General features: G+C 70.8%; 1 protein-coding gene across 8 annotated transcripts in view; it reads right to left on the bottom strand.

Annotated features, from left to right (window-relative positions):
- The window catches only part of PLEC (plectin), a 63,103-nt gene extending 50,204 nt beyond the window's left edge, over positions 1 to 12,899 (bottom strand). For 4 of the 8 annotated variants that reach the window (XM_069780241.1, XM_069780242.1, XM_069780243.1 and 1 more), the window contains exons 1-2: positions 12,772 to 12,899; positions 10,602 to 10,797 (exon numbers count right to left, since the gene is read on the bottom strand). In XM_069780241.1, the coding sequence (XP_069636342.1) occupies positions 10,602 to 10,791 (190 nt within the window). In that variant the 5' untranslated portion in view covers positions 10,792 to 10,797; positions 12,772 to 12,899. Of the gene's footprint in view, positions 1 to 365; positions 447 to 4,719; positions 4,890 to 10,601; positions 10,798 to 12,771 lie in introns of those variants that run through there. The other 4 variants (XM_069780250.1, XM_069780253.1, XM_069780259.1 and 1 more) reach the window with 3 other exon arrangements.
- Between the last annotated feature and the right edge of the window lie 6,004 nt (positions 12,900 to 18,903).

The following is an 18,903-nucleotide window of genomic DNA, read 5'->3' as shown; positions in this document are numbered from 1 at the left end:
TCGCTGCGGTCACACGCCGGCCGGTGGCGGCCAGCGGCCCCCGTGACCGGCATCGGCGGGTGCCCGTTACTCACGCCCCAGCGCCCCGGCTCTGCGGCACGGCTCGCCAACCCGGCACGGCTCGCCAACCCGGTGGGGCCTGGCGTGGATCAGGTGATGCCGGGGCAGCCCGGTGAGATGACGGGTGACCCTCGGTGGGATGGGTGACCCCCACTCCTCCTGCCTGCGCTGCAGGCAGCTGCCAGAGGGGCACAGAGGGGCGAGGCCGGAGCCCCCCCGGGATGCGGCCGGAGCCCCGAGCCCGGGGCTGCCCCCCGCGCAGGACCAAGCCCCGGGGGCGGCCGTGTCCCCCCCCGCCCCGGTACCTTTGAGGGAGATGATCTCGTGGTGGATGGAGCGGGACGCCTCCATGGCCGATCGCTCCGCTCCCGCCCGCTCCCGCAGCTCCGGCCCTGCCCGGCCCCGCCCCGCCCCGCCCCGCCCCGCCGCAGCCCACCCGCCGCTGCGGCACCGCGACCGCCTCCCCCCCCCCCGCCCCGGGCCGGCCCACCTCCTCCCCCCAACCCCCCCATCCGCACCTGCCGGGCACCGGCCCCGCATCCTCGCCCCCCCCGTACAGCCCCCCCCAGTACGGTAGAGACCCCCCCCAGTACAGTACGGGCTCCTCCAGCTGCACAGCCCCCTCCGTCAGCACAGACCCCCCCCACCAGCATGACCCCCCCATCAGCACAGACCCCCCCATTCCCACCCGGTACAGCGCAGACCCCCCGCACCAGCATGACACCCCCATCCCTACCCAGTACAACACAGTCCCCCCATCAGCACAGACCTTCCCCATCAGCACAGACCTCCCTTCCCACCCAGTGCAGCAGACCCCCCCACCAGCATGACACCCCCATCCCCAGCGAGTACAACACAGCCCCCCATCAGCACAGACCCCCCCATCAGCATGATCCCCCATTCCCACCAAGTACAACACAGCCCCCCCACCAGCATGACCCCCCCCATCCCTACCAAGTACAACACAGACCCCGCCATCAGCACAGATCCCCCCATCCCCAACCAGTACAGCACAGCCCCCCCCATCAGCGCCCCCCCCCGTCGCCCATCCTGGCCCGGCACAACCCTGGCAGCAGGGCCCATCACCATGGCATCAGGCCTAGGAGCCAACTCTGCCTGCGCTGGCAGCCCAGCGGGACAAGGGACAAAGGGGGGAGAGACAGAGCAGACCCCCCCGCACCCCCTGCCAGCACTAATGGGGATGGGATGTCTGTCCTCTGGGGCGGGGGGGGGGACACGACACAGGACAGGGGATGCCTGTCCTCAGGGAGAGCCAGCCTGTCCCCCCCCGGACACAGGTCCAGGTCCCCCTGCAGCATCCCCCCCCAGCATCCCCCACGGTGCAGCATCACCCCCCCCGCCACAGCATACCCCCCCACAGCATACCCCCCCCAGCCCAATTCAAACTCAGTCGCAGCCGGGGGGGGGGGGGCAGATCCCCCCTTGTGCCCAGGGGCCTGTGGCTGCCCCAACCTCCCTGGGGGGACACAGCCAGCACTGCCCCCCCCCCAGCCCCCAGCCCTTGGAAAAGCACCAGCTGCCTCTGGTGGGACCCCCCAGCCCTGCTCCCCCCCCTTGGCAAGCACCGGCACCCCAAGAGCTGGCAGCGGGGGTCCCATTTGGCCCCCCCACAGCCCCCACCCCCACCCTGCTCCTCCTGCCATCCCCAGCACCACGGCTCTGCCCCGGCTACTCTGCCCGGTGGCAGCGGGGGGCTGGCAAGCAGCCCCCCGGCACGGTGCCACGGGCCTGGAGGCCGGCGGTAGCGCCAAGCCTCGGCCTCGCGGCTCCGCGTGGCCGCGCCAACCCCGGGCCCTGCCGGGAACTGCCGCCGCCTGCGCCGCACTGCGGCCAGCCCCGGCCGCTGGCCAGCCTGGGCCCGAGCCCCACCGCTGCCATGAGGGACCCCCAGCTCTGCCCCGGCACAACCGGCTGCCTGTCGGGGCCGTCCACACGGCCGTGGGGCTGGGGGGTCTCAGGGGTCTGGCTGCCCCCCACATGGGCGACAGACGCCAGATGGAGCCGGCACCGGAGCACCATGCCGAGGCCAGCCGGAAAGGCCCGGTTGTCAGCCGTGACAGCAGCAGTGGCGGTGGCGTTGGCCCCCGGCCAGGTTTCGGTTCCTGCCAGGCGCGCTCCCGGCATTGCGCAGTGATAACGTCTCTAATCGGGAAGCCACGAGGCGGCCCGGCAAACGCTCGCCAGCCCACCGTGACAGCCGGCTGCCGCCCGCCTCGCCCAGGGACACCGGCACCCGGCACCCCCGGCTACCCCGGCACCCCGCCCTGCTGCCAGGGCCGCTGCCGGCTCTGCCAGCCCCCTGCCCCACACTGCCCGCCCCATGGATGGAGGCCGGGGATCCCGCGGTGCAGCTCTCCTGGCAATGGCCGCCGCCTGCTCCTGCCCAGCACCGGGCAGATGCTGGTGCAGCACGACCACCCGCTGCAACCCGTTCACCGCAGCAGCTAAGACCCCCGCTTGCCCGGGGTCCATCCTGCCACCAATGCATGGCAGACCATCCCTCGCCCGGCTGCTGCCAGCCCCCGCTGCGGCAGGACGTCGGTGCCCTGTGCTGCCGGCGCAGACTGCGCCCCCCGGCACTGCCCCTGGCAAAGCCCCTGTTGCTGGGCCTTGGCACTAGATCCCGCAGGGCTCCAGAGACTCAGGGATGGCACGTGCCAGTGGCATTGGCCCAGGCCAACAGGTACCGGCTGCTGCTGCGATGGGCTCCCTGCCAACCGTCTCCTCTCCGCGGTGGCGTCACCGCGTTTTGCAGAGCCCCGAGGCTGGGTTGATGCTTCCCAGCTTACCCGGCTCAGCCCCAGCATTGCCCGTCCCCTCCTGGCAAACCACAAGCCTGTGGTCACCCATGGGCTGCCGGGACCATGACTGCGGCACTGCTGCCGGAGACCCCTGTGTGTTCCCTTCCCACCGGCTCCTCCGCAGACCCTGGCGCAGCCAGGCCAGACCTTCCTCTGCATTTCAACTTGCCCAAACCTGGTGCCAGCAGCTGCACCGGGTTGGGCACAACCGGCCCCGGCCGTGCCACAGCCAGGCACCCAAACCTGCCCTGCAGGGCCCATGGCACCAAACTTGCTGACCCCCCACAAGCCCCCGGCACGTGCTCAGCATCCACCGGCTGAGCCACCCCGCGGTGCCCTGGCCCTGCTGAGGGATGCCCGCTCCCCAAACCGTGCGCCATACCTGGCAGCAGCACCAGGCCCTTCATGAGGCTCTGCCAGGCTCGGATGGGCCAAGCTCCTTCCGGCACCCGCCGGCAGCACCGAGCACACGACGGCTCCTCAGCCAGAGGACAGCCCGGTCAAGGCCACGGCACCAACCTGCAGCGGCACAGCCCAGCACGGGGGGCTGCAGGCGAGCGGGCACCCGCTCCCACTGCCTGTCCTGCCCGGCGGTGGGGGTCCCACCCTGGCAAGGCCAACGCACCCACCCTCACGCACCAGGACACCGTGGCGGGAGCAGCAGGGACCACCCGGCACTGGGGCCAGGGCCAGCCCGCAATGGCGCACACGCGCACATACGCACCCATCCACAGCACTGTGGCACCAAACCAGAGCTCACCTGCCCCTGCCACCCTCAACGTGGCTGTTTGTGGCATGGCGGGCTCAGCCCCGGGCCTCTGGCGCTGGTGGCACCAGCCACTCCCAACGACCAGCTGTGTGGGAGAGTGGGTTGGGGGGTCTCACCCATGGACCCCCTGGGGAAGCCCCACGAGGGTGAGAGGTTCCCCGTGCCTGGGGCAGGTCCTCCAGCCGGGATGCTGAATGCCCCCCAGCACCCCCAGGCAGCACCAGCCACGCAGGGGCAGGGGCAGGCAGGGCGCAGGCAGAGCGCAGGCAGCTCTCGCTCCCCTTGTAAGGGCATGGATGTGGGAGGCTGCCGGCCCCACGCGGAGCCACCCCGGGCCCCCCCCAGCCACGTGCCGGCCCCGCCACCCCAAGGGGCACTGCCAGAGACCGGGGCAACCGCACAGCTGCTGAGATGCCAATGCCACCGATACCGTCACCGAGCACCGCCACCCGTGCCCCGAGATGCCAATGCTACCGATGCCACCGCCGAGCACCAGCGCTTGTGCCCTGTCCCCTGTGCCCCTCCCGGGCTGCCGGGCACCCCAGGGTGCCGGCTCCTGCCCTGGCCATGCTCACCCCCAGATGCAGACCCCCCCATTGCCCCCTCCCTGCCACCCTCCCCAGCCCCCCAAGCAGCATCCTCTGCCACCCCCGACCCCGGCACACTGCCCTGAGTGCCACAGACCCCACTGGTAGCCTCCGGCCAGCCCAGGGGTGCCATGGGCATAGACCCCTGCCTGTCCATGCCGAGAGTCCGGCACAGGCACCAACACGCTGGGGGGGGGGGGAGGGGGTCAGCGGCTGGGGGCAGCCCCTGAGGGGGGGGCACCCAGCAGGGTCCCTGATCCCCAGTGCTGGGACCTGGCTCCCGGCAGCGCCCCGCGGGTGCCGGCAGGGCTGAGCCGGGTGCTGGCAGGGGCCTCGACAGCGCCTGACGTGCCCTATTATGGGAATGAGCCGCTGAGCTTTCCCCGGGTGGCCCCCCCAGGCCGGCTGCCTTCCCCCCACCCCGGTCCCGTCCCCCCCCAACCCGGACCCCCATGTGGGGCAGGGTCCGGGGGTTCGGTACCTTTGTATCGCTCCCGCACGTCCTCGTAGGCTTGGATGAAGTCCTGCTCCTCGGGGTTGGGGGGCAGGCACCCCAGGTTGTAGGTGGCCATGGCGGGCAGGGGTGGCGGTGGCGGCGGTGAGCGAGGGCTGGGGGCTGCCGGTGTGTCCGGCGGCCGGCGTGTCCGGCCACTGCGCAGCCCTGCACAGCCCAGTCCGGCTCGGACACGGACACGGGACACGGCGGGACATTCCAGCCCGCCCAACCCTTAAAGGAACAGCCGGACGCCGCCCCGACACCCGCCGGGAACGCCGGACGTGGCACCCCATGGGCCACAGCCGCCCTATGGGGCATGGCACCCCCATGGGATGTGGCCGCCCCACAGACTGCAGCACCTCACAGGGCACAGCATCCCCATGGGGCACAGCCGCCCCATGGGGCACGGACACCCCACAGGCCACAGCATCCCACGGGCCACAGTACCCCACGGGCCATGGCCACCCCACAGGCCACGGTACCCCACGGGGCCACAGGGCAGGCAGGAGCATCCTGCTCCCCCCCAGGACAGGGCAAACGGTGCTGGGGACAAGGCACTGCCCGTGGCCCCAGAGCACCCCAGGGGGGAACCGCCAGCCCCAGCCATGGGGTACCCACGTGTGCCCCAAGGAGCATGGTGAGGCGGGGGGCAGGAGGTGAGGGATGGGATGGGATGGGATGGGGGGGGGCAGGTGACAAGGGACAGTGTGGGGCTGGGGGCGTGGGTGACAAGGGATGGGGTTGGGGGTGCCGGATACAACCCCCAGCCAGCATGGGACCCCCCCGGCTGCCACCCTGCCATGCCCACCCACTGCCCCCTCCCCACCCTCGCTCTGGGGGCCAGACGGGGTGACCCCCTCCTCCAGCAGGTGCTCAGCCCCACGCAGAGACCCCCGGATCCAGCCCCGGCTCCCCCCGGGGAGATGCAGCGCGTCCCCTCCCTGGCAGACATGGCTCTCCTGCCAGTGGGGACGATGGGGACGTCACGGGGCCATCCGCCCCCCCCGGCTGCCGGCACCATGAGAACAAGGGGTATTTTTAAAGCTCCTTCTCCGAAACCAGCCTCAGCTGCCACCGTCCCAACGGGCACCAGCGGGTCACCGCTGCGGCCCCCCCGCAGCCCCCCACCACCCCACTCCAGCTGGAGAGGTATCCCCCCACCGGGGTCCCGTCCCAGCCGTGGGGCTGACCCCCAGCCCTGCCCCACAGCACGGCACAGCCGGGGGACACCGCGGGTGGCCCTGGGCAAACCGGGACCGGGTGACACCGGTCCCAGCGGGATGGAGCTTCGTCAGCCCTAAATATAGAGGCCCAAAGCCCCTGGGAAACCCAATCGCAGCCGGGGCTGCCGGGAGCCCAGCCTGGCACAGAAATAGCCCGGGGTGCTGGGCACTGCAGGGGGGGTGCTGGGAGCTGCACAGTGGGGGGACACTGGGCGCCCCATGGGGACAGGCTGGGTGCTGTATGGGGACAGGCTGGATGCTATACAGGGACATACTGGGCACCCCATGGGGACATGCTGGCCACTGTATGGGGCCACACTGGGCACCCCATGGGGACATACTGAGCGCCCCATGGGGACAAGCTGGGTGCTGTATGGGGCCACACTGGGTGTCACGCAGGGACATACTGGGCACCCCATGGGGACAGGCTGGATGATGTATGGGGCCACACTGGGCACCCCATGGGGACATACTGAGCGCCCCATGGGGACAAGCTGGGTGCTGTATGGGGCCACACTGGGTGTCACGCAGGGACATACTGGGCACCCCATGGGGACAGGCTGGGTGCTGTATGGGGCCACACTGGGTGTCACGCAGGGACATACTGGGCACCCCATGGGGACAGGCTGGGTGCTGTATGGGGCCACACTGGGTGTCACGCAGGGACATACTGGGCACCCCATGGGGACATGCTGGCCACTGTATGGGGCCACACTGGGTACCCCATGGGGACAGGCTGGGTGCTGTATGGGCACATGCTGGACGCTATACAGGGACACGCTGGGCACCCCATGGGGACAGGCTGGATGCTGTATGGGGCCACACTGGGTGTCACGCAGGGACATACTGGGCACCCCATGGGGACATGCTGGCCACTGTATGGGCCACACTGGGCACCCCATGGGGACATACTGAGCGCCCCATGGGGACATACCAGGCACCCCATGGGGACAGGCTGGGTGCTGTATGGGCACATGCTGGACGCTATACAGGGACATACTGGGCACCCCATGGGGACAGGCTGGATGCTGTATGGGGACACGCTGGGCACCCCATGGGGACAGGCTGAGTGCTGTATGGGGCCACACTGGGTACCCCATGGGGACAGGCTGGGTGCTGTATGGGCACATGCTGGACGCTATACAGGGACATGCTGGGCACCCCATGGGGACAGGCTGGATGCTGTATGGGGCCACACTGGGTGTCACGCAGGGACATACTGGGCACCCCATGGGGACATGCTGGCCACTGTATGGGGCCACACTGGGTACCCCATGGGGACATACTGAGCGCCCCATGGGGACAGGCTGGGTGCTGTATGGGCACATGCTGGACGCTATACAGGGACATACTGGGCACCCCATGGGGACAGGCTGGATGCTGTATGGGGACACGCTGGGCACCCCATGGGGACAGGCTGAGCGCCCCATGAGGACACACTGGGTGTCACGCAGGGACATACTGGGCACCCCATGGGGACATGCTGGCCACTGTATGGGCCACACTGGGCACCCCATGGGGACATACTGAGCGCCCCATGGGGACACACTGGCTGCTGTATGGGGCCACACTGGGTGCCATACGGGGACATACCAGGCACCTCATGGGGACACACTGGGTCCTGTATGGGGACATGCTGGGTGCTGTCCACAGCACACCAGGCACCCCATGGATATGTGCTGAGTGCTGTATGGGGACATACTGGGCACCCCATGGGGACACGCTGGCTGCTTCTATATAAGGACAGGCTGGGTACTCCACGGGGACACGCTGGGTGCCCCATGTGGACACACCAGGTGCTGTACGGGGACATACTGGGCACCCCCATGGGGTAACACTGGCTGCTGTATGGGGCCACACTGGGTGCCATATGGGGACATACTGGGCACCCGATGGGAACACAGTGAGTGCTGTATGGGGACACACTAGGTGCCCCATGCGGACATGCCAGGTGCTGTACGGGGACATACTGGGCACCCCCATGGGGACACACTGGCTGCTGTATGGGGCCATACTGGGCACCCCATGGGGACACACCGGCTGCTGTATGGGGACACTCTGGGTGCTGTACAGGGACATACTGGGCGCCCCATGGGGACACGCCAGGTGCTCAGCCCTTGCAAGGATAGTGGGTCCAAGGGCAGCGCTGGCAGCCGGGCTCAACCCCCACCCCACAGCGTGGCACAAGGGGGTGACACGGCCCCCAGCCAGCCGGCACGTGGCCCAGCCGGCACATGGCTGCCCCGCACCCTCACCGGGCGCTGGCACCCGCAGCACATGCTGGGGACACCCCTCCCATGTCAGGGATAGCTGGGCTCCGGGAGCAGAGGCACAGCTGCCCTTGCACACGCGTGTGCACATGTGTGTGCACGCACACACCGCCACCCCACACGCACCGGGTCGTGCTGGCAGCACCGCCCTGCCCTGCCCCACACCCCCCACGCTGTTGCCCCCCACACGCAACCCCCCTTGCCCCACACGTACCCATGGCCCCACGCTGGCTCAGCCGGCCCCCCACCGCAGGCGCCCCACCCTGTGACTCAGCACCGCAGTGTCACTGGGTCAGGCTGTGCCAGATGCCACCACCGCTCCCACGCCATCCCAATGTGCCCCACAGGATGCTGTCCCCCAGCTCCGGGACCCTCTGGACCCCCAACGTCCCTGAGCAGAGACCCACAGACCCTCAGCCCAGCCTTGTGCCCCAGTGGGAGGTGGGACCCCAGGGACACACCAGGATGGGACAGCAGGGACCCCTTCACCAGTGGGGACACCCATCAAGATGGACTGGGGGGATCCCATCACCCCAGGGCTCCCAGGGACCCCATCACCAGCTGGGGGCTGCACCGCAGACCGCTGTCCCTGGGGTGTCCCCAGGGGATCCCTGGGGGGGTCCCCACGGCCCCAGTCCCCGTGGGACCCCCCAGCAGCAGCAGAGCTGTGCCATTGAGGGGTCACATGGGTCTGCCCCCTCCGGACAGGGGGATGCTGGGTGGGCACCCCACCATGGCCCCCCCAGCTGCTGGGGCCACTGTGGCCCCCCGGGACAGCCATGGCCCTGGGGGCCCTCTGACGGCCACCACTGTCACTGCACAGCCCTGGGGACAGCCTGGCACAGCATGTGTCCTGGGTGCTGCGAGGACACCCCGGGGACACGGCCACACAGGGACACCCCAGGGAGATATTCTGGGTGCCACGGGGACACCCCGGGGACAGGGCCATGTGGCGTCACCCTGGGAACGTGTGCTGGGTGCTGTGGGGACACCCCAGGGACACAACCATGTAGGGACACAGCCATGCGGGGACATCCCCGGGACACGACCACATGGGGACACCCTGGGAACGTGTCCTGGGTGCTTTGGGGACACCCCAGGGACACAGCCATGCGGGGACACCCTGAGGATGTGTGCTGGGTGCCCAGGGACACAGCCATGGGGACACCCTGAGAACGTGTCCTGGGTTCTGTGGGGACACCCTGGGGACACAGCCACGTGGGGACACCCTGAGGATGTGTCCTGAGTGCTGCAGAGACACAGACACACAGGGACACCCTGGGGACATGTCCCAGAGCTGCAGAGACATGGTCACACGAGGACACCCCAGGGACCCTCTGATGGCACCCACCTCTGCTGCAGAGCACAAGGGACAGCTCAGCCTTGTCCCCAGCCCTGCTGCCCCCAGGGGACCCAGCCTTGGTGTCCCCCAAAGGGACACAACCCCTTGGTGGATGAGGACCCCCCAGCATGCGGCCTCGGTGCCAGCGGAGACGCCAGGGGTCCTTTGGCCACCCCCATGGCACTGACTGGGGCCCACAGGAGCCATGAGAGACCCCAGCCCCACACGCCTCTGCAACCAGACCCCCACCCCAGCACGGCATAGCCAGACCCGCACCCACCCGACCACCGAGCCATATCCTGCCCTGACACTGGCCTTGCGTGGGGACACCGTGGGTGCCCACTGTCGACAGGCATCTGCAGCACGACATGACACGGCATGGCAAAGTATCCCCCACGGCGGCACCACCGTCCCAACCCCGGCACAGCTCCCAGCCGTGGTGTCACCCATGGGTTCCCCAGCCCAGCACAGGGCTCCCAGTCACACTTGTGCCCCCATGGCACTGGTCCCCCCAGACACCCCACGGCATCACCCCACAGCTGCCCCGCAGCCCTCTGGATGCCTCCAGCACAGCCAGGCCACCGGCCTCAGTGCTGGCCACTCCAGTCCCTCCCCAGCTCTGCCCTGGGACCCCCCTGGTCCCGGGGGGGCTCCTCCTGCCCCTCCCCTCCCCCTGCGAGGGCTGCCTGGGGCCATGGGCACACACCGGAGAGGGCTCCTCGGCATCTGCCCCTCCCCGGCATCACCGTCCTGCCCTGGGACAGCCCCAGGCCCCCCCAGCACACGTGCCCCATGGGCCCCCCAGCACCCCCTCGGCCAAACGCTCTGTCCCGCAGCCAGGCACAGACATGACGGCGCACGGTCTCCACGTCCCCAGGGATCCCCGGGTTCCCCCTGGCAGCTGGGCGGCAGCGGGGGCTGCCGGAGCAGAGCCCACCACAACAGCTCACAGGGACCCCCTCCTCGCCACATCCCGAGCTGCCGCCCTCAGGGACACGAGACCCCTGGCACAGTGCCCGCCGCCAGCCCTACCTGCGATCCTGATGACGGCCCTCTCGGCGGGGTCCAGGACCGTCCCATTGCCGGCGGCTGCTTTGGTGCGCTTGGAGCGCTGGTGCTTGGCCAGGTTCCAGGGCAGCGTGTCCCCGGGGCCGGGGGAGCCGCTGCTGCCGCTCGAGCTCTCCTCCGCCATCCCCACTGGCTCCCGGCACCCCACCGACATCGGCTCCTGCGGCAGAGGGACAATGTCAGGGACACCCCAGCACCCGCGGCTCCACTCACCAGCACCCAGCCCCTGCCCTGGCACTGGCACCGCCACGCCCAGCGCCAGCCTTCAGGCACGCCTCAACCGTCCCGCTCACACCTGTTCCCACCGCAGCCGGCAGCACCTGTGGCACCTACACCGCACCCAGCCCTGCGGTAGAACCAAGGGGCACCAGGAGGCACCGCAAGCCTCGTGGGACAGTGCCCGGCTGAGACCTCGTGCACACGACGCCGTGCGGAAACGAGGTCTGAGCCGGTGGTGGTGCACCAAGCCGCGCCGGTCGGTGCTGCCGAGGCCACGGTCCCCAAGGGACTGCCATGGCAAAGGGGCAGCAGCAGGATGGGCAACGAGCCATGGCGATGCCCAGAGCGGGGGGTGAGCAGGGAGGAGGATGAGCCAAGGATGGAGCCGCAGCCCCAGCTGGGGCAGATGAGGAGCTGGAGTACTGGTCCCACACCGGGAACAGCCACGAGGCACCGGGCACTCGCCTGTGGGGACACCCCACCAGTGACACCCCGACAGCCCGTCCCCATGGCTTGGGGCTGGCGGCACGGGCAGACTGGCCAGACCGGAGCTGCAAGGGATGAGGCCATGCCAGCACCCGGGGCACTGGAGACGGGGCGAGGTGCCGCAGGCGTGCCGGCCGGTTGGGCTCTGTGGCAGGAAGAGACTGCCAGGGCCCAGCCGAGCCGGCGACCCTGCGGTGCCGGCCCCAGCCCCGCACCGGGAGCTCTCCTGGGGGAGCGTGACGGAGGTTGCCAAGCGAAACCGCACGTCAGAGCCGGCAGCAGTGCGGATGCCTCCGCCATCCCACCTCCGCCACGAGCCGCCCGCGGTTACACCCGCTCAAGCTATTTTTTTCCCACCAGACCCCGCACCACTCGGTGCAGGAAAGCACCGAGCAGCGAGGCCGAGCCACCGGGACAGCCGGCCCCAGGGTCGTGGGGGGCCAGGGCCCAGCCGAGCCCCCCCGGGGTGTTTGCTGCTGCTGAGACGCCATTTGCAGAAGCTGCGAACACGGCAGATTCACCGGCCCCGGCTCTCCCGGGGCCTCGTGCCGACACACGGCAGCCCCGCGGCACCCCGGCGCAACAGCGTCAGCAGCGGGTGGCGGCGGCAGGAGTATTTTCTCCCAGCCTCCAACGGTTGGGCCATTTTAGCCAAAACCCTTCCGGAAGGTGCCCCCACACCCGGCCCACAAGCCACCGGCTGCAGCTGCCGGCACCGGGAGCGAAGCCACCCTGGCCCCCCACCGCAGCCCAGCCAGGTCCCACGGGGCCACGGCCGGCCCGGAGGCTCCCGGCCCCCCCCAGCCAAGCACCCGAGCACGGGGTCAGGTGTGTAGGGCGAGCGGGGGGGTGGGCCCACGCGTGTGTGGGGCGAGCGGGGGGCAGGCGGCACGGCACGTGCCTGTGCCAAGCCTGACGCGCCGGCGGCATCGCCCACGCGTGCCCCGCGGCCCCCGGCCCACCCGCACCCCGGGCCTGACATGCTGCAGACCCCCAGGTGACCCCCGGGCACCCCCGGCCTGAGGTCCCCCCACCCCCAGGACGTGACCCCTCAAGCCAGGAACAGCACCAAATGCACCCCCCCCCAGCACAGCTCCCTGCCCCATGCACCCCCCCGTGCTGCACAGCCCCCCCCCCAGCCCCACGCTCTCACTCCACAGACCCCCCCGTACCCCCAGCCCCCGCGGTTCCTGCAGCGCAGCCCCCCCCCCCGCACCCCAGGCTGTATGCTCTTGCGGCACAGCCCCCCCGGCTCCTGCAGCGCAGCCCCCTCCCCCGTACACCCCACAGACGTGTCCCCCCCCCCGCCCTGCACCCCACGGATCCTGCAGCACAGACACCCACACTCCCCACCCCGCAGCCCCCAGCCCCACGCTGCGGGTCCGCCGAGCGGCACCGGCACCGCGTCCCCGCCGCCGCCGGGACTCACCGAGCGCCGCGCTGTCCGCCGGGGAGAGCCGGGCGGGCATGACCGGGGGGGCTGCGGGCAGCGGCGGGGGCTGCACCCGCACCGGCACCGGCACCGGCTCCCGCTCCCGCAGCGGCGCGGCAGGGCCCGGCGGGCGGGGCGGGGCGGGGCGGAGCGGGGCGGGGGGGGGCGGTCGGGGGGCGCCTATCTCACCTCCCCACCCGCACCCGCCCACGGGGCCGCTGCACCCCAGCGGGAGTGTTAACGCTCAGCGGTGCAGGCAGCGTGGGAAGGGTTAACCACGAGCGCTGCACCCCCTGCACCGACTGCACCCAGCGTGGGAAGGGTTAATGCTGACCGCTGCACCCGCTGCACCCGCTGCACCCAGCGTGGGAAGGGTTAATGCTGACCGCTGCACCCCAGCTGCACCGACTGCACCCAGCGTGGGAAGGGTTAATGCTGACCACTGCACCCGCTGCACCCGCTGCACCCAGCGTGGGAAGGGTTAATGCTGACCACCCCCTGCACCGACTGCACCCAGCGTGGGAAGGGTTAATGCTGACCACTGCACCCCCATTCCCCCCCTTTCCCACCCCCACCCCGTGGTGGGCACCCACACCAGCCCCGCCTGCCCTCACCGGCCAGACCTGGCAGGGGCAGGCAGGGGCAGGCAGGGGCAGCACGTGGCCCCTTTCCTGCCTGGGCAGCACCCACCCGCACGCCCTGGCCAAGACCCCCCGGTGTGGCCAAGTGCCGCCGCTCAGTGCCAGGCATGGGCGTCACCGGGAGCTGCAGGGCACGGGCAGAGCGCAGCAGCGGCCTCATGACAGGGGCCCTGGGCCACACCGGACACCCGGGAGCTACCTCGTGCCAGGGCCACTGGCGGCAGGAGGTCCTGGCCTCGCCGGTGCCGGGGATATGCTGAGCCTCGTGCCCGTTACTGCGGCACCGGTGCCACCCTCTGCAAGCCCGGGCACCACCGGCACCCTCTGCACCCCCCTGCCCCCTGCAGCCCCTCCACCTGCCAGCGCCCCGTTACCCACGCACCGCGATTGCCGCCAGGTCAGGCAACGTGCCCTACCCGCCGCACCTGGGTGCCCGCGCCCGCTTCCAGTGCCACGGTGGCCGGCGCAGCGTGGTGCGGCATCAGCCACCCTTCACATGACCCAGTTCCTCCTGGCCCGGCGCAGCCGCCCTCAGCTCCCAGCTTGTTTACGCCACCACGGCACCGGCGCTGCTCCGCTGAGCGTCACCGGGAGGCTGGGGACACCCTGCCCAGCGGGTGGCACCGCAGGGAGGCCCCACCAGCCCGAGGGACCCACGGACGGCGATGCCGGATGGCGATGCCAGCCCAGGGCATGGGTGCAGCGGGGGTACCAGCTCCATCCCCCCCCCAGTCCTGGCTGCCCCAGCCCTGCCCAGCCTAGCCGCGGGCACGCCGCAGGCAGGACTCCAGTGCGGCAGGAGGGTGCCGCGGCCCAGGCAGGTGTGCAGGCAGCACGTTTGCCAGCTGCCGGCCTCAGCAGTAGCACAGGCTGCTGCTGGCTGCCGCATCCAGAGACCACGTGAGCCGCCACGGCAGAGGGATGACGCCAGGATCCTCCGGCTCGCCCACCGCACGGCCTCTGCACCCACTCACCGGCACGGGCCCCGGCCCAGCTGCCCACACCCTGCCTGCCTGCCTGCTTCTCTTCCGCTGCCTCTCCTCCAGCTGCAACCGCCAGCAGGGCTGGGCAGGCCAGAGCGGCTCCGGCAGCGGGGATGGAGCTTGGCTCCAGCCGCCGGCGCTGCAGGAGGGGCCGGCCAGCCCCTGGCAGCCGGTGAGCCCCTGGGAGCTGGCAAGCCCCTTGGCAGTCGGTACGCCTGCCGGGAACCAGAGACGGTGCCGGGAACCGGCAACGGTGCTGGCTGCCGGCCTCAGCCCCGCAGGTTGGCAGCCGCCACGGTGCCTGGCAGCTCTGCGGCACCGGTGCCGTGGGACGGAGGCACCCGCGGGTGTGGATGCCCATGCGCACGGGTATGCACGCTCTCCTGAAGGTACGTGCCTGTGCCCGCACCGGTGAATGGCTCTGCCTGGGAGTACAGGCACACGCACCCACCAACCTGCACATGCGTGCCCACCCGCGTGCCCACCGGCATGCCCACCTACCCTGTGCACATACATGTACGGGAATGCATGTACACGAGAGCACACGCACGTATCCGCCCGAATGCGTGCGTGCAACCCCCCCCGCTGCGTGTGTGCACACATGCAAAAGCAGGCATACGAGGGCATGGACACACATGAATATGCATGTGCCCACACCTGCCCGGCTGCACGCACGCACGGTGCACGTCGGCACACGGGGACACAAATACCGGTGCGCACGCACATACCAACACACATGTGTGCACACAGGCACGCGTGCACACCTGCCGAACACAGACATACCCGCGCACTAGGACTGCTCAGGGGCTCAGCACCCACCCTGCGGCGTGGCAATGCCGGCAGGCGGCAGGGCTGGCAGGGCGCTGGGGGTGCCGGAGGGTCCCTGGGGTCTCCGGTCGGCCCTGTTCCTGTGCCGGGTCTTGTCCAGCCGGGTGCCATGCCCCAACCAGCCCCGCTGCCGGCACAATGCCTCACACCCCCGTGCGCCCCGCGGCACTGTGCCCACGCCTGCCAGCCGCCCCACGGCATCCACCCCCACGGGTAGCCGAGCTCTGTCCCTCGGTGCCAGGGGAGGCTGGGCTGTGGATGCTCTCCCTGCTGTGCCATCACACCGGCACGTTGGCCTCGTGCCTCTCGGTGCCTCCCGGTGCCTCCCGGTGCCTCCCAGCGCCTCCCAGCCACATCCAGCTGCCCAGCCGCAGCACAGCACCCACCCCAGCCCCACAGCACCGCTGCATTGGGGCCGACACATGCCAGAGTAACACTGCAGACCCCAGCGCAGCCGGCACCAACGATGGCCCCGTGGGGTACTGGGACCCCCGGGGACCCCAGACTGGGGCAGTGCAACACGGCAGCCGGCAGCACCAGGAGCAGGGTGGCTCACGGCGGGGTCCCCCTCCCAGCTCTGCGCGCGCCCCGGGGTCCCTACCGCGGTGCGTGCCGCCGGTGCGCGCTGGCTTCCAACCCCTGCTGGCCTCGGCTTCGGGCCCCTCCTCCGGCCCCTCTGCAAGGCAAACACGCTGCCCGGTGAGCCCCCCAGCACGGGGGCCCACACCCCACGGCACCCCCCACACGCAGCCTGCCTGCAGCCTGCCCGCAGCTGGGTGCCTGCCCACAGCTGGGTGCCTGTCCGTGGCCGGGTGCCTGCCTGCAGCCTGCCCGCAGCTGGGTGCCTGCCTGCAGCCTGCCTGCAGCCAGTGCGTGCCCCGATGGGGCAGGCAGCCTTAGCCTCCCCTCGCCCGGTCTCGCTGCCTGCATTACCGGGAAGGCAGCGCCGCTGCCCAGGGCTGCCAGTCGCTCCGGCAGACGGGCAGGACTCTGTGCTTGGCACAGCCGCCCTCGCCGCGATCATGTGCCGGTCCCGGCACGGGAGCAGCGAGCAACTCCCCTCGCCAGGAGCCCGGACAAAGGGCCCCTTTCAGTGCCGCGCTCAGCCCCACGGGCCCCTTGGGGCCAGGGGACAAAGGTCCGGCACTCGGCACCGGCAGCGCGGAACTCTCCTTGTTCAAGGCCAGCGGCTGGCGTGGCACCCACAGGGCTGCCCCCAGCCCCGCAGAGGGGTGGGCGTGCGGCCAGGACCCTCCAGCAAGGCCGGTGCACCCCCTCTGTACTCTGGCGTGGGGAGCTGCCGGCACATCCCTCTCGGTTCTTACCTCCGCGTCTGCCGGCGGCTTCGCGCTTCCCGGCAGCTTCCCCAGGGGAGCAGACTGAGCGGCTCAGCGCTGAGACGTGTGCCGGGGCCTGGCACGTTGCCCCCGCTGGGGATCCCGACGCTCGCCGCCCCGCGCCGTCCCCGGGCGCAGCATCACGTCACGCTGGGGCTGGCACACGTCGGCGCCGTGCCGCATGCCAGCCCTGCACTGGACACTCACCCTGAGCCCACGGAGCCGGTGTCGGAGCTGGGGGTGCGGCACTCGGCACACGCTGCCATGTGCTCCCCAGACGGGCATGTGTGCTGCTGGGACCCCATGGCACCGTGCCGGCTTGTGCCCACGTGTGCCCCGGTGCCTCTCAGTGGGTGCCCTCGGCAAGTGGAAATGCCGCGGGAGCGGCTGTGCCCCCCACTGCCTGCCGCCTGCCTGCCGTTTGCCCACGGGGATGGTGAGCTGCACCATGGGGGGGACCTGCCGTCGCCCTGTGGGTTGGGGGAACCCGGCACCAGGGGCTGGTCACCCCCCGGCTGCTCCGCTGGGCTCTGGCACCCGGGGACGATCCATGGCTGCCCCACACCGTTCAGCCGTGTTGCGGGGTCTCTGCGGCACAGGGGGGGGTCCAGCAGGGGACACGGGGGACGCCATGGGGACCGTCCCGCCCCGAGCTGCCCCTTGACATGTGGCGGCATCCCCTGACACCTACCTGGGGGGCTGCGGGGGAACCCACAGGGACGGCAGCAGGCAGTGGGTCGGGTGGCGAGGCAGCACCGTGGGCAGGACCCCTGGCACCTGCAGCCACGGGGGGTCACCGGCTGCCCCCCACCTGGCAGGGACACTCTGCAACCGGGCTGTGCTGGGGGGGCCTACATGCCAGGCTGGCCCCGTTACCCCCTCGCCCCATGCCCCAGTCCAGCTGTGGAACAATGAACTCCAGATGTGCAGCCCCTCCCGCTGACTCACCCCGCTGGGCTCAGGATGCTCCCAGCCCCGCTCCCCTTCTGGGGACGGGAACAGCCCCCCCCCAGCCCCCGCATCCTGGTCCCACCGGGCTCCTGGCCAGGGAAGGAGCTGGACATGGCAGAGCAGGCATGACACCAGGATCCAGCCCAGCAGCAGTGGGAGAGAGTGCTGGCCCGGGGGGGGACAGGGCTGTCCCCAGCCAAGCCACCTCTCCTGCCTGCCCGAACCCCTCTGGCAGCAGCTCTGCCCCACGGCTCTGTCCCCGTGTCCCCATGTCCGCTGCGTCTCACACATCCCCCATGTTCCTGGGATCACCTGGGTCCCCCCCAACCCCCTGCATCCCCCATATTCCCCCCACCCCATGTCCAGCAGGCAGCCACACCACATCACCCTGGTCCCCTCATTCCCTTCATCCTCCTTGTCCCCTGCGTCCCCCATGTCCCCTGTGCCCCCTGTGCAGCAGGCAGCTCCACTGCACAGCCCTGTCCCCCGCATCTCCTGTGTCCCCTGCGTCCCCATGTCCCCTGCATCCCCCGTGTCCCCTGCATCCCCTGTATCTTCTGTCCTCCACATCCCGTGTCCCCTGCGTCCCCATGTCCCCTGCATCCCCTGTGTCCCCCACATCCCGTGTCCCCCATGTCCCCCGTGTCCCCTGCGTCCCCATGTCCACTGCATCTCCTGTGTCCCCCACATCCCTCATGCCCAGTGGGCACCCCCATCAGCAGGGGCCATGCCATGGGGTGCCCCCCCGTCCCTGCCCGGCTGGCGGACATGTCCCCAGGCAGGCAGGCTGCCCCCCCGGCCCCCCCAGCCCTGTCCCAGCCCCAGCAGCTCCCACGGCCCCTGCGCTTCCCCTGCCTGACTCATCCCTGCCTGTGGATCCCGCTGCCTGCCCCAACCGGCCTGGGCCCGGGCCAGGACGGCAGCAGCAGGCAGCTGCCTGCGGGGCCTTAACCCTCTCGGGGAGCGGAGCAGCCCTCCTGCACCCCCATGATGCCCACCAGCCCCCTGTCTGCGGCTGGGGCTGGGGCAGGCAGCGAGGGCAGCGCGGGCAGGGTGCACTGCGGGCAGGGTGCACTGCGGGCAGCATACGGGGCAGGCAGATTGCAGCACAGGCAGGGTGCGCTGCAGGCAGGTACAGTACAGGCAGGATGCGGTGCAGGCAGGTTGCAGCACAGGCAGGGTGCGGTGCAGGCAGGATGTGGTGCAGGCAGATCGCAGCACAGGCAGGGTGCACCACAGGCAGGGTGCAGTGCAGGCAGATTGCAGCACAGGCAGGGTGCACTGCAGGCAGGTGCAGAGCAGGGTGCAGCGCAGGCAGGCAGCATCGCAGGCAGGGTGCAGGCAGGCAGGCTGCAGCACGGGCAGGGTTAACAGCAGGCAGAGGAAGGA

This window comes from Haliaeetus albicilla, chromosome 3, assembly GCF_947461875.1.
Source record: "Haliaeetus albicilla chromosome 3, bHalAlb1.1, whole genome shotgun sequence".
NCBI lineage: Eukaryota > Metazoa > Chordata > Aves > Accipitriformes > Accipitridae > Haliaeetus > Haliaeetus albicilla.
This window is presented reverse-complemented; position numbering and strand designations above follow the sequence as displayed.